The 15,896-nt window shown below is 38.4% G+C and overlaps 1 protein-coding gene across 1 annotated transcript in view; it reads left to right on the top strand.

Moving 5' to 3' along the window:
• The window catches only part of LOC106925941 (tensin-3), a 41,184-nt gene that overhangs the window by 9,927 nt on the left and 15,361 nt on the right, over positions 1-15,896 (top strand). Inside the window, exons 3-13 of the mRNA XM_088014995.1 lie at positions 168-218; positions 316-438; positions 1,515-1,579; positions 3,361-3,444; positions 4,930-5,045; positions 5,489-5,549; positions 5,662-5,737; positions 5,845-5,974; positions 6,207-6,272; positions 7,013-7,114; positions 12,998-14,200. Coding sequence (XP_087871121.1) covers positions 168-218; positions 316-438; positions 1,515-1,579; positions 3,361-3,444; positions 4,930-5,045; positions 5,489-5,549; positions 5,662-5,737; positions 5,845-5,974; positions 6,207-6,272; positions 7,013-7,114; positions 12,998-14,200 — 2,077 coding nt within the window. The remainder of the gene's footprint in view (positions 1-167; positions 219-315; positions 439-1,514; positions 1,580-3,360; positions 3,445-4,929; positions 5,046-5,488; positions 5,550-5,661; positions 5,738-5,844; positions 5,975-6,206; positions 6,273-7,012; positions 7,115-12,997; positions 14,201-15,896) is intronic.

Below are 15,896 nucleotides of genomic sequence, written 5' to 3'. Positions count from 1 at the left end.
AGACAAATGTGAGAGTCCACATCGCATTGATCTGAACTAGAACTAATAGGTTCTTATTGGATGAAGGTATTGATCTCAGATTGCACCTTTAATCATGCTAAGAGTTGGAATCAAAGCAGAAATCAGTAAGATGTTGTTGTTAGTCTGTGGTTTGTTGTTTTCTTTAGATTATTAACCTGTCAGAGAGGAGACACGACCTCACCAGAATGAACCCAAAGGTACGGATATACAGTGTATCGTTTCTGCTCGATAATATTTTCTGAAACAACCAGGCCAAGTAAAGGAAAGAGTGGCATAAACTGTGATATTTTGTAGACTTTGGACACCGGTTGGCCAGACCTACACGCTCCTCCGCTGGATAAGATCTGCACCATCTGTAAGGCCATGGAGAGTTGGCTCAATGCCGACCCGTTACATGTGGTCGTTATACACTGCAGGGTGAGTGTGTACTCAACATGGAGGATCACCTGTGTTTTTCAGCTTCTGATTGCACAGTTAGAATACTCTAGATCTGACCCCATCAAAAATTTCTCGGCTGAATTTATCAGTTATTAAGCAAATTACTTATTATGTATTTTTGTTCTGAACCCTTATTGTTTTATCAAAATAAATACAGCAAGATTAAGAAAAATACCTTTTCTTAGAATATAACACATAAACTTAAATCAGCTTAACCTTTAAATACTGGCCTTTACAGGAATTTGTGTTTTTACACTTTGCTGGCATCCGTGAGAATGTCAATGGAAAATCCTAATCTATTATAGATTATGTACAATGATTTCAATTCATTAGGCCGATCTTGAATATATAATATTTGATAATTTTTTAATGCAGTGTAGTACTGTAATAAAAAAATAAAACAGTCACATTGAATGAACAAAGTTGTGTTTCCTTGCCCCAAAAACCTTTGCAGAGAAAATACATTTTTAGTTTTCTGTTCTTTTAAATACTGCGGTTTTTGCTTCAGTATGGTTATTAATTCTACATCTGAATATTGCAGCATGTTATTTTGTTTCATTCTCTCGGTGAATGCAGTACAGTCTTACAACATATTCTTGCATCAGTGTTAAGAACTCTAAGGTTAGAAGTTAGAATGCTGAATTGTTTTTTTGATGTGCATCTGGGTTAATTAGCACAGTTGGCAAATGTAATAAAATTAGGTTTAACCCTTGTGCGTGCAAGGACTGAGGCAAATGATACGAGTTTTACGCGTGTAAAACTTGTATCACACATAACACTTGTAACCCATTTACAAGTTTTACACACGTAAAACTTGGTTGGACCCCATTTGTAAGCACAAGGGTTAACTAAGTACTGCAAAGAACTTCTTTGCTGTTTTAATAACATTTAAATTTAGCTTAGAACTAAAAAACTTAAAGCTTTTAAAGATGGAAAATTTTGTAAAAAGAAACCATTGAACTCAAATAAAAATATTTTTGGTGTATTTGCAGGCCTGTAAAAGTAGAAAAACCACATGTGCTGAGTCATCCTATGTCATATTTTGTTTTTCGCAGGGTGGCAAGGGTCGAATTGGTGTTGTCATTTCCTCCTTTGTGCATTTCACTGACGTGTCTGCCAGGTAACCACAACCCATGTTGTGATTTCTGTTATGTTACTATAAAGGTCTTCTTTTCCTTCCCCCTGAAGTCAAGATTCATCATAACATATGTGCGTTCACGCTTTGTTGTCGGTGAACAATGAACCGCAACCATTTCTGCAGACTCATTTTGTTTAGACCATAACCAAAGTCATTGCTGGACCACATTTAATTTATCTGCCTCCTTTAATTTTGGCTTAAGGTGATTTGGAAAAGTGACTCAAAAGTTTCCGGTTCCAGAATGAAAAGAAAACCACATGATTTGAGCCATGAATCACCCTGGATTGAATTGCATGAATCAGCTCTGAAGCATGTGTTTACCCTGTGATATCCCCCGGCCAGAGTGTCGGTTTCAAAAGATGTATTTCTCAAGAACAATGCCCTTTTTATTTTCTGACGAGCATTGCTGGCAAAGACAATTTCAAAAGAACTGATGCTTCAGGGAACTGAAACATCTTTTTTTTTTTTCAAACTGTTGGTTTGAAAAATGACAGATTTTTCCTTATAAGAAAATGAATGAGATCAGGAGTAATTCTTTCTGAACCTATAAGGTCAAGATTACTGCGGTACAAAAATACGTGTCTTTTGCATTCCTTGTTCTTGTGCATGATTTTATACTACTGTCATGCTTGAAATAGATACAAAATAAAAAAAGGTGATTCATATCCTTTAAAATCAACCATACAACACACTGAAATCTTAAGGAGAATAATAAAAAAATACTTTAGCTGTAAAGGTATCCACTCTCTAAATGGTATAGTTTGTTTTTATTCTATTACAGCACTGAGTCAGGATAGCAAATACTGGCAGTATTTCCTCACTTTGCTTCATATCTATCAGATTGTTTGAACATTTAATGCTCACAGCTCTCTTCAGATTTTCTCTGGATATTGAAATCAGGTTGGGTTTAGCTGAACTACTGCTAAGCTTCCAGTCTATTGATTTGGATGCATGCTTTAGGTCATTGTCGTGTTGAAAGATGAATCTGCTGTTCATTAATTCTGAACATAGACATGAGAGGGTGTTTGTCCTTATACTATATGTATTTCTATTCTGGAAAGATTTCAGTTTGTTTTTCAAATTGAGTTTGTAGTCATTTATTGGTTACATTTAAGGAGGTAAAGCCTCCAAAATGATGGATTTTTCCATTACTTTTATCAATCACAAAAACCTGGAGGTGTATATATATATATATATATATATATATATATATATATATATATTTTTTTTTTTTTTTTTTTTTAAATGCAGTCTGGCTCTCTCCTGCACATGGAAAGACACTGTTGCTTGAGCACAGGTCACCATTTGATTAAGCCGGTTTCTAATTTAAGCTTTTGCCCAACTGAGAGACAGTGTAGCTCGCTGGTCTGAATGTAGATGTCAGAACAAAAACGAAAAGAAGACAAAGAGAAGGAGAAGGGAAAGAAACAAATTAAGAGGAAGCAGAGGAAAGGAAGCAGAGGTCTGGTTAAAATGCGGCGGGGTCTATTAGCTTTAGGTCTGTCTGAATAAACCAAGCTGTTAACACACTCGGCCCTCTCTCTGTCCCTCTGTGTTTACTTAAGGCTGATTCTCTTCCTCTCTCCTGGAATCTTCTGTCTCTCAACTTACTTTCCCTGTTTTCAGACGTGAGTGTGTGTAAATGTCTGCCTTGCTGCAACTGAAGCGAGTTTGGGTTAGCACTATTATAGTCCAGAGTGTAAGCTCTCTCTTGAGTCATAATTACCTAAAGTGTTTAGTGCGTCTTTCTGTCTCCCTCAAAGTGCTGATCAAGCATTGGACCGCTTTGCCATGAGGAAATACTACGATGACAAGGTCTCAGCTCTGATGACACCTTCACAGAAGCGGTAAGACCCATAACAGAGCTGTACCCTACCATTCAGAGGCATGGAAGGGCCACACCATGTCCTGTTTGACCCAATATGCATCTCCCTCCAAACATTCAGGTTTCCGACCCACTTTTTTCCATAGCATACACTCAATACCTTTTAGCTGATGGGCATCCGCTGTTTAAATAAGAAAAGGCTCTCGTAATGACCTGGTGTAATTCTAACATTTTGTGATTCATCACTGCTCACACTGATGTGCTGAAGTGTTTCGTCTACCCATCTCGCCCACGAATGTCTGTCAAAACTTTCAGCAAGATATTTTTCATCTGTGGAGGTTGTGAATAACTTTTTCTATACTATACTTCAAATTTATTTTGAGAACTTTTTTTCTTCTCCAATAATGACCACTGTAATTCAGCAACTAACTAATAGTGCTAAGCTCTTCCTACGGCAAATTATAACTAAAAAAAAAAAAGTATGCCATCAATTGTTGAATGTTTGTTAACAAATATATTAGTTTTTATGCTGAAGATCATATGTTTTTTGTTGACTTAATAAAAATAAAATAAAATGACAAAAACTTTTAATATTTGATCACAGACCCATCTACCAGCTATCACGTTCATCTAAATAGTTGTAGTACATGCCAATTAACATTCCTTTAGGTTTAGGAGGAAGAATTTTTCTATTATTCAAGAAAACTATTATAAGCAGGATTTATTTATACATATTTATGCCCAACGTTTGTATTAATAGTTCAATTTGGCTAAATCATTGCAAGTTAACTGTGGCTGTATAAACGTTATTCTGCACTGGTAACCACCTCATTGTGTTTTGATGGTTACTGATATTTTCAGGTGACACTGGAAACTATTTAAATGTGTTAAATGTGTTAAACCATACAGAACGGGTAGATGTTCACCAGAGATTAAATTCAGCCAATGTCACCTTGAATTTCTCTCCAAAAATAGAGAAAAAAAAAAAGAAAAGAAAATTGGTATACATGAAATGGATAAAAAACTACAAACTCCCAGCATTTCTTTAAAAGCATCAGCCATCATCAAATACCGTAGTTTCATTCTCCTTTATTAGTGAGGTAAAAATTTTGGTAAATTTTCATTCATTTTCTTTACTACCTCTATCTATCACAAAAAAAAAAAAGAAATGTTGAAACCTATAGCTTATTTTGCCATTCTTTACAGGCATCACATTTACACATTAAGGGGTTTGTAAATAAATTCTGGTCCAAGATCAGACATCTGACGGCATTTAGTGATGCATCTGAAGCAGACGGCTGCAAAATTAGTGAACATCTAATAAACACTTTTATTAAAAGTTAATTTACTCTTGGAGTAATTAAGGATAAGTGGGTAATTTATTGGAACCCTGTGTAATATACATTCCTTCCGCTCTCTGCTGCATGATTCTACACGTTTTCTGTTGTGGGAAACCTCCTAATAGTCTTGCTCAATGTTAATCTCTTCACCTTTGCATTCCCGTCAGGTATGTTTGGATCCTCAACAGTTTACTAAGTGGGTCCATGAAAATCAACGCCTCACCTTTGTTCCTGCACTGTGTCGTCCTCCATGGGATCCCAAACTTTGAGGCTGCCAGCAGAGGTTAAAGTCATACTGCTTTATCAAAATATCCACCCACCAGAGTCAGGGAAATTACAATGAAAGGGTTAAACATAGCCACATCAGAGTCTTATTTGAACTATATTCCTATTTCTTTTTTTTTTTCCCCCCAACACACTCGCATGCTCAGGCACATGGACGTTGTGTAAAAAAACGTAATCTTCTCCTAAATTCCCTGTTCACAACAGAGCACTGGGAATTCTTTCATTTTGAGGTGCTTAGGTGGAAATTATTGTTTTTGCTCATTTCCTTGAATCAACAAGAAGTCGTCATCACATCGTGGAGCTAAAATTCTTTTCCCACAACAACAGCTTATCACACTTCAGCCCTCAGCAAAATAATGCCCAGAGGTCATGTTATCAAAGTGCATTGAAAAAAACATTAATTGCAGGTTTTCCTTTGTTTTTTTTTTCTTTTGTGTTCAGTGTGTTGCCCATACATCAAAGTCTACCAAGGAATGCAAGCAGTGTACTTCTCTGGAGTCTAGTAAGTCGCTCAAATTTTAATTATGCTAATAATGCTAATTTTAATTCAATTTAAGTAACGGCTTCTTCGCGCCAGCTCACTTTGACCATACCGCCTGTTGTTTTTGTTCAAGTCACATTGGTTCAAATCACAGGGATCGCGTGTGTATCAATCTGGAGCCTGCCCAGCTCCTGAAAGGGGACATCATGGTAGGAAAAAAAAAGAAAAGAGAGAGACAACAAGACATGTTCACAAAGATAGCAGGCTTTAATACTGACTGCTGTAATCATGTTGATTTCTTGCTTTCTTTTTGTAGATTAAATGCTATCACAAAAGTGATGTAACGTCAGAACGGGAGGTGATTTTCCGGCTCCAGTTCCACACGGGAGCAGTACAGGGTTACAACCTGATATTTGAAAAGGAGGACATGGAGAATGCCAACAAAGGTACACCTGCAAAAAAAAAAAAAAAAAAACAACCTCTAAGAACGGGCCTCAACCTGCAGTTCCTAGTAAACAGCAGCTCTCCTGCTTCATAAGGTCCCCACTAAACTCAGACTGGACACAGATTTTACTGGCAATTTTTCTTGTGTTGTGAAAGAAAGACAGTAGAAGAGTACATTTTCCAGTTCTGAATGCCAAAACAGTTACACCATTCCTGTGTTTGCTGTCATTATAGATCCCAGATTTCCAGATTACGGCAAGGTTGAACTTATCTTTTCTGAAGGACCAGAAAGAATTCCAGGTAAGTTTTGCTTGTGCAGTTTTTTTTTGTTTTTTTTAATAAGCAAACACAAGTTTGATTAATTAGAAAGGTAGATAGAGTGCCCTCTTAATTTTCCCTCCTCGCTCTGCTCCCCTGGTGAGAGGGGATGTGGAACGCCACAGAGGGGAAATGTAGTATGAAGTGTGTGCTGACAGAGAGGTAAAGAAACACAGCATGTGCTGTCCTCCGAATCCAACTGGAAAGAAACTACGTGGCTCTGTTATTCACTGTGTTATGTACGCCTATGTGCCTAATTTGTTAATATGACGATCTCCACATACTGGAGTTGCACGTAAAGCTACTTTTGGTAGTAGTTTTCACTAAATTTAGTTTGGTGGAAAAAGAAAAACGAGACCCTTTCAGATAAATGTTTATTTTACTTTGTGAAGAGAAAGGGTGGTAAGAATGCTTCACTTAAAAAAATCAAATAATAATAAAAAAAATCACTCAACCTTTCTGTTTTTACTGTTTGCATTTTTTATTTTTTACCTTTGTGATGGTAAAAAAAAAAGAATCCAGCTGTTCTAGTTGGAAGTTATAACATTAGCACTAGTCTTTCTTGTAATCCTATTTCCTTATTTTTTGTGTTTTAATTTAGTTTTCGTAAATTGCTATTGATATTCACTGACTTTTGTGTTTTGCATTTATGTGAGGTGTGTCTGTAATACATATTACATAAAGCTTTTTAGGTTCTTCAAGAGTGTGGATTTTGTTTTCAGGTGCTGACAGGTGGCAAAACGGACCCGATGTTATTGTGGATTACAACACAGCAGATCCTCTGACCCGCTGGGACTCGTACAAGAACATCTGTGATGGTGAAGGTACAGACGCTATGCTGCTTTAGATGTAATTTGACTCAGAAGACGTTATTTCACCTCTAAGGTCTGCAATGATGATTCACCTACTGAACTCGAAAAATATTGGAAATTTCATGAATGCAGCCCGAATCACAGGTGCTATTTCAAAGTAGTTACTGTTCTGCATAAACAAACAGTCACACTAACCCCCCTTTTTCCTTTCCCCAAAAATAGCCCAAGCTATTTATGAATAACCTCTCACACCAGTGACACTAACGTGGTTTATGTAACCCTTTTAAAGTGGCGAGAAAGGAAAGTGGTCAAAATGCTACCTTGGCATGCAGTATGACGAGAATGGCAAGAAGTGTTGTTTTTGTGGAAAGCAGTGCTGTTTCACTTTGGGAATGCTGGGTTCAGAGGAAGAGCCGGGGGTTCTCAAGAGATTTCTTCTTTGTTGACTCTTCAAGTTAATAGGGATCCCACACATGTACAAATTCTCACTCATGGACACCCACATGCATATATGTGTATATATAGTTATATACACATATGTACTTAGAGAACCACCCTGTCGGAGCGTCTTGTCCTCGCTGTGGTTGTCGCTCTCCACTCAACCACAGCATTCACAACAACCTCTCAGAATAGAGCTACGTGGTAGTAACATTAAAACCCAAATCCACCCTTTCCCAGTGTTCATTGAGTGTTTTTATAAGCCAAGCTTGACTTGATGAAAACAGTCAGCCTTTTTTTTTTTTTTTAACTTTCATTTAAAAAAACAAAAAAAACAAAAAAAAAAAAAAAAAAGCAAGCACGTCCACACAAAGTTTTAACGCCAGCTTCTGGGATTGCAATGAAAAGAAAACCACACAAATTTAAGAATTCATCAAAGGAAAGGAGAGGCATGAACAAAAGAGCTTTTCTATATCCCGACTCCCTTGATTCCACAGCATTCATGTGGGATGTTTACAGCTTTGTTTTCGCATGTAAACTCGAACATATGAGAGGAGGGATGGAAAACTTAGCTGAAATTCTGCATCTACTTACCAGAAGAGCTCGCCCTGAACCAATTTGCTTCAAAGACACTCTCACCAAGTGACGTCTCCGGAGGAGGAGGAAGTCTGGAAGCTGTTTGACACCTTAGTGATAAGGTTGTGAGAAGAAAACGTTATTTACCTCGGTGTCTCTATTTTAATTGGTAGAGTGTGTTTGCTGCAAAGTGAGAATTAAGATGATTGTTGTTTGGTTTAGTTTATTTTCGAACTGGTCGGCTGTCTTTGCTTAGTGTCGCCACAAACCCTGCTTCTAATTTGTCACTATCTTTTATAGATGGAATGAGATTTGATTAAAAGTTGAGTCAATATTGTAATGCATATATAAAAGTCTTACACTTTTTTTTGTTCCCCATACAACTTAGCTGACAAGATAAGTTACATATTATATGATCACGCATTATGCTACTTTTGGTGCTTTTGTTGAATTCTTTAGGCTTGCATTTTGGGTAAAAGTCTAAAACCGACTGCATTGTCAAATTATAAGCATAAATACTCAAAGTAAATGTTCTCAAATCCTGAAATTTACTCGAATTGAATTTGTCTTTTCTGAGTATTCTCTCACGTTGTGCTCTCATTTAAAGTGGAGGAACTGTGCATTTTCCAGGAACTTAGTTCCACTTTATAGCACAGTCACATACCGTCAGTTGTTAAAAATGCTGTAAATAAAACGTAACCTCAAACAAATTTGACATTGTAACTTCATGCCTTGAAATTGACCTCTATCAAATCTCCTGCTTTACCCCCACATTCTACCTCCAGCAAGTCACCCAAACAATGTTCATCCATTATTCCATTTACAACCGTTTTAAAGAACGATGGATTGAGTATAATAAGCTCAGCAGATGTGCAGCTTCACTAAGTGTTTGCTAATTGTTGCTGCCACTAGTCTGATGGAGCTGGGGGAGGGGTGCTCTGATTGGCGGAAGCTTGGCTGGAAACTGCACCTCCATGTAGGAGCTTTTGTTGAAATAAGCATCTCTTGGTACGAGTAAGCATTTAAGCATCCCTGAATGGCTGCCATGATTTTACATAACACCCCATCTGTAAATCATTGTTCATGTAATGCACATTCTAAAAGCACACGTATAGTGCTTCGCAAAAATATTCAAAATGGAACGTAGCATGTAAAGGTACAAGCGATATAAAAAGTTACAAGCACAAACTTAAATGTGTTTTGCTGGGATTATATGATAGACCAAGTCACAATGGTGCATAATTGTAATGTGGAAGGAAAAAAACGACACATTGGTGGGAAGGTTTGGCAGGAAGTTGAATGAAGTTAAATGCAATGCAATCCAAGAAGATAAACAGCTAGAGGCTGAAAAAGATTTGAGACTAGTGTTGGAAGTTCCAGACCTAAATCCAATTGTGAATCTTTGGTAAGACTTGAATATTGCTGTTCACAGACACCGTCATTTCACTCTATCTGAGCTTAAGCTATTATGCAAAGAAAGACGAGATAAAGAAAAAAATCTCTCCATAGATTAGGACCTTAAGTTAATGGAAAAATAATGGATTGCAATGTTTTTGTTGAATATTCCAATGACCCCATTAATTATAATCACAACGACCTCATCATTCTGGTGGAGCTTGTGCATCTTCGTTTGTCAAATCTGTTTTGGGTGTAGTAGTTTGCATCCATGAAACAATAAAAGAATGCTGCTGGCCAATTTCAACCTTTTACTTCCACTGTCTACGAATAGACAAGGCACATTAGAATTTTTTTTTTTTTTTTTTTTTGGATATTCAGAAAATATTATTGTCTTCATTATGTTTTTGACTCCCACTTTTAGTGGAAAGGCAAAAAAGGTTATAAACGAGACGGAACAGAGAGGGCTGGGTAATTGCATAGTCGTACCCAACCAGACTTCCTAAAGCTAGCGCAACTTACGGAAGAGTTGTGGTTTTTCTTCTCTCTGCACTGTAATTGGTGGATATTTTTTAAAGGACTGACAGCACCATAATACCAAATGTAATGAATAGAAGAATGCAGAAATGAGTGATTTTTTTTTTCTCCAGCTCACAAGCTTTTAAAATACTTGTGAAGCTATGGCTGCATATCCAGCGTGAGCAAAATGACTTAAATCTGTTTGTTCAAAAACAGTTCATGAACTCTAACAAGGCCTTTTTTTTTCTTTTTTACATGTTTTTATCCCGTTTTGTGCTTGAAGGCAGATAATGTGTCTTCTTCTGACACACGAGATTGAGAGGAAAAACAACTTGCCTGCAATTTTTCATGAAAATAGCTCTGGGCTCCTGGCAGAAGTTAATCTTTGCCTTTAATTACAAAGTGTCTTTTTTACAGAGTGGATATGTCTTGAGCTCCAGGAATGTTGTTTTCATCCTCTGTCTTCTCCCCAACCCCCATCCCTTTCTCATACGATATATCGCTATTTTGCCTGCCTCCTATTCCTTCTTTTCCCCAGTGGGGTAGTCCCGTAAAATAGAGGCGAGAGGTCGGGTTACTCGTTTCCTCCAACCCTGTTCAGCTCAATAGCTCCGCCTCACTTGTTTACATTCCTTTGCCCTTATATGGAGATTTCAAACCCCTTATTCCCCCCCACCAACACCACCTCTCCTCTGTAGAGTGCAAATACTCTCACCTTCACAGCAGAAAAAGAAAACCAGCTAACTTAATGAAACTTTCGAGATTTGCCTCCCGTTATTATAAGCCACGTTTGTTCTCGTGCATCTGCATGGCTTGTTCTCCTTCACATGTTTGGCTTCACCTGAGACCTTGAATTTCTGAAATTCTAACCTGGCAAGGAAAGTGAAGGTAAGGGATTTTCCTCTTGAAGTCGATGGGTGGCCATGGAGGAGTGCATGGTTGGGGGGCAGTGCTGGATGTCAGAGTTGATGAAGGAAAAAAATGGCAAGAATTGAGGTGAAGAGGTTAAATGCCGGCTTACGCTTTGCTAAATGGAATGTCAGGAGAAGGATTTGTTGGAAAACTCCCAGCAGAACAGGCCTGCGCTGAGCTTTATACTTAAGCTGTTGGAGATGGGATGCAGATTTGTGTGGGGCCCAAACCATACATAAAAGTAACCTTTGCGGGAGAAAAGAAGGGAGGGAACGGGGGAAAGGTTTTATCATGCTTGTCAGTTATTCGAAACCTTCTGGTCATAGTTTTTTGGGAAGCCAAGCACTTAAGGTAGTAGCTTGAGACAGAAGGCATAGGAGTTAAATTCTAGCTCCTTTTTTGTTGAGACAGAGTCAGAATGACAGTGAGACAGTATCTTTAACTCTGTATTTGAAGTTTTCTTTTTTTTTATCTGTAGCATCTGAGGATTAAGAAGGTTGTTTGGACATATGCTGAGGGTCAAAGGGCAAGGGAAAGCGAGAGGAATGCAGCCTTCTTGTCATCTAAAACTTGCGGGAGCCTGTGCAATATTTGACATTGTATCCATGACCTGAATATGAAGGGCAATACTGGCCATCACAAATGTCATGGCGTTACTTGGAATTTTGGCATTTGACCTGGTGGACTGATAATAATGGAACTGTGGGCTATGTTTGCTTTACACTTAGAAGAAGTGAAAGGAAAAGATAAGTAGGTTGTTTCAGTAGGGTGAAATGATTAATTTGTTTTTCCCCTTCCAGTATTTTAAATGGAAAGCTTAGGGTTTTTGAAATGAGGTTCTGTTAAAAGGTCATAAGCAGTTAAAACCATTTATGCAGTGGTGAAATAAGTAAGCTAATATTAAACATTGCCAATAGTATATAAGACGATCTCTGTCATAGTATGTATCAAATGAAGCCGCCTTATTATTTCTGAAAGATGAAGGTGAAAGTTTTATTTTTCTTTACATTAAGTGATCTCTATTGACAATTCAAAGAAAGATTTGTATGTATCTAAGAATTGAAAAGACAGCATACATTCAAAAGCTCTGAACCAGCTTTCAACACCAGAACGTCCAGGGATACAACTTAAAACTGTGCTTTACTTTCTGTTACTTTTTCTGAACAACTTAATGCTCTGCACCAGCCATTCTGACAACAATGTGTAAGATGAAAACAAAAACATTTAAAGCAACCTGACCCGATGAAGTGTGCAATGCACCACAGCAAGGGTCTTCTGGATTAGAACCAGAGCCAAGCTTCATGACATGGAGATGTCACAAGGGGCTGATCAGCCAATCAGACACTGATTTAATGTATTGTAAGACCTATGCCACTTTAAATGGCGGATTAAAAGAAATAAATTATATTATTTTTCTAAACCACATCCTTTTAGACACTAGTGAATAAAAGCGTCAACTGTCTCATGACATCGTTTCACAGTTTCAAACACGCATTTTTTCTATTGAATAAAAACATTAGTAGTTCCTAAAGCTGCCAGTTTTGAATATTAAATGTTTAAAGGAAATCAATATTTAAAGAAAGTTTGACATTCATAACCTACTTTGAGCACCACACTCATCAAGGTCATACAAATTTTGGAGATAAGAGATTATTACAACTATATGTTAAAGGTCCTGTAAGAAGATTTGCATGGTTCGGAGCAAATCAGTTAAACTAAGTGAAGTTAAAATTGTCTTGTTGTCAAAACTAGCTAATCTGAATAATACCAAATCAAGATTCTAAAACAGTTATCCACCTCAGGTAACATATTAACTGTTTATAATTTTTTTAACAGAGCCTCACTTCAGACATCCTGAACTATTCTGATGACTTGGTTTCATGTCCTGTTTTAAATGTTGATTTTATGAGTTGAGCTGTGATTCCTGTTGTGTTCCCTGTCAATTGTAGAAAATGACTGGAGTCTTGTCTTTGTGAGTCCCCCTGTTTGTCTTGTATCTGCGTGTGACCATACCAGCTGACTGTATGAAGCTGCAGCATCTCTTCTGTTTTGCAGCGCCACGCTCTCAGGGCCTAAACCAGGACAAAGCAGCTAGCAAGAGGAGCGCTGTCTGTGGAGAAGCCACACTGGGAAGAGGGACCCGCACAACCTCCACTACCTCCAGCCCTGACCATAGTGACCACGCCCTGTCTGTGAGCAGCGACTCAGGCCTGTCCAGCACGTCTCTGTGGGCAGAAAGACAGACACCTGTCGTCACCACTACCACCACCACCACCAGCAGCAGCAGCAGCAGCACCACCACTACTGTGAGGGCTAACCAGGGACCCAGTCCACAGGAGAAGGTCCAGCTGAAGCAGCTCCTTAGTGGTTTTGGTCTCGAGGATCCCTCCCTGGATGAGATGGATGACCCAGGCCCGAAGTTGGGCTTGAAACAGACACTTCCAGTACAGTTGCACTTTAATGGAGACACCCGACCCCGAGAGAGAGAGACGGACATCCTTGACGATGAAGTCAACACAGGCCATGATCTGCACAGTTTGGACAGCCTGGGAACTCTGTCGTCCTCGTGCCACAAGAGCAGCCAAAACTCCCTTCTTTCGGACGGGTTCGGGTGTCCTGGATCAGAGGATCATCACAACCAGCACCACTTACATCACACTGCACCTCAACAAACGGATGATTTTGAGAGAAGAACCTTTTTGAGTTCCAGAAGCAACTCTGTGACTTCTTCTAACCCCAGCAGTGCTCCTACACCAAAGCAGCATGTTTACAGACAGGAGAGCTACTCCACACAGTCCTGGGTTCGGCAGCAGCAGATGGTCGCTGCGCAGCAGTTTAACTACATGCCTGAGGATGGAAATGAGACAGAAAGGTATTCTGGGATCAAATCTGGGAGTGGTTCACCCAAAGAAAGTCTGGCCAACGAGCCACAGAACCACATCAGGGACACAAAAATGGAAAGTGTCAAGAACACAGTACCTCACAAGGAACAGCCAACCACCAATAATAACAACAACAATAACAAGCATGATGACGAGATAAAATCCCTAACAATGGATATTGATAACTCCATTGACCAGCTAAATCAGCTGATCATGGACCTGGATCCCATGTTTGTGCCTAGATTGGGCTTCAGCAAGTCCACCAAGAGGGACGACGGGACACAGTTCAACGGCTCAGTCAGAAAAAATTCAAACAGCACTGATGTCAGATTCAACGATTGTAACACAGCAACTCTAAAAAAACCACCGCAGACAGGTAAGATAGTCAGCCTGGGTGTTCTTGAAGTCTCGTCAGTGAATGAAATATTTAATGAAAGTAGAGTTAGATAATGGGGCTTATGTAGTCTGAGGTTGAAATTAGTGTGCAGGGCTTTCTGGAATAGTGCACAATTTGGTTTATTTGGTAACTTTGGTAAATAGAAAAGGGTAAAATTGAAGAATGTTGAAGACTTTTTCCTATAGAATGCTTTCCAGAAGTCACATCCTTTCATTGTCCATTGTCCATTCAACCATTCCTTTGTCCACACATTCGTTCACCTGTTGATTAATTCACCCATCGACTATCCATTAATTCATCTTTCCATCCATCTGATGTCTGTCTGTTCTGTCTGTCTGTTCATCCATCCTGTTGTCCACAGTTCTTCATACTATTTCCTAACAGTCCATCACCCATCACTATCACACATCCATCCATTTGTCTGTCTGTCCCTCAAACTACCAACTGTGTATATCTCCATCTTCTGTTCTTTACGTAACTGAACTTGTCCAGTAACTATTCATTCTTCCTTTTATCCAGCATCTATTAAATGTTCAAATGTCCTTAATTCCATGCATTTATCCTCTGTTGAGTATTTTTTGTCATTAAGATGCCCATTCATCCCTCTGTCCAGCAATATATTTACCATTCATTCATTCAATCTTCTGGCCATTCAGCAGATGTTATTCTTTCTTCCTTCAACTTTTCTCTCCCCTCCATTATGCAGGTGCCATAACCACTAAATTTACGACACCTGTCGTCACCACCATAAGTTTATTTTAAGTTTATAAGTTTTTGTTTTTTTTAACTTATAATTTAAAAATGTCATCTTCAGGTAAAATATATAAGAACTGAGTATACGAATAGCTTTGTTTTTGGCAATCAAAGGATGATTCAGCCTTGTTCTCTTGTTTCTCCCTTACAGCATGTTTTCATGACAGAAATGGTAGGGTTCCTGCCAGAACTTCAGATTTTGTTTTGTGAGGGAATAGTTCTGTCCAAACTTGTATGTGCAACTAACTGAGTGCAAGATCAGTAAAGGTGCACAAAGAAAGAGAGAGCAGCTCTTTATCTGTCTTTGTGAACATCTCTGCTTCTTGAACTTTGATAGTAGAGACTAAATACTTAGCTTATGACCGATGAGATTACATTTTCATAAAAAAATAGTTACTAGTGTATTATTTTGAAAAAAAAAAAAAAAAAAACAGTTATGCATTGTAAGCACTTTCAAGCACTTGCATCTGAATTAGATACCTGCCTGTTACATCCATAATAAAGAATAAGGTTTGCCATCTTTTTTCCCATGCATCTGATACCATCAGTGTTGTGAAAAAAAATAAACGATTAGATCAGAGTTCTTTCACTTTTTTCCCCTTGCTAAACCTTATCAGACCAACTTAAAGAAACATTTTATCATTTAATCAAACAAACTGTGTGAAGTTTATATCTCTGTCCTGTGCAGATTGTACCCTTTGTGTATTAGATTAAGCTCAGGTTATAATGTAATAGGACGTTGACTGAAGACGGTGCAGTCAAACAGAAACCCAGCCATGCGGAGAAAACATGGAAAGCCATGTAGCTTCATGAATCATAGCTTGCAGTTGCAGAAGAGGGCGGAGGAGTGGGGGGGCAATGTAGAGACCTTAGGAATTTCCAAAGAAGGAACAAGTGAGCCTGCAGGCGCACCTTTTTCCAT

The sequence above is a fragment of the Poecilia mexicana genome, unplaced genomic scaffold (genome assembly GCF_051168715.1).
Source record: "Poecilia mexicana isolate PSO_F unplaced genomic scaffold, ASM5116871v1 scaffold_17, whole genome shotgun sequence".
Classification (NCBI taxonomy): domain Eukaryota; kingdom Metazoa; phylum Chordata; class Actinopteri; order Cyprinodontiformes; family Poeciliidae; genus Poecilia; species Poecilia mexicana.
Note: the sequence above shows the minus strand (reverse complement) of the source record. Positions and strands in the feature narration are given on the sequence as shown.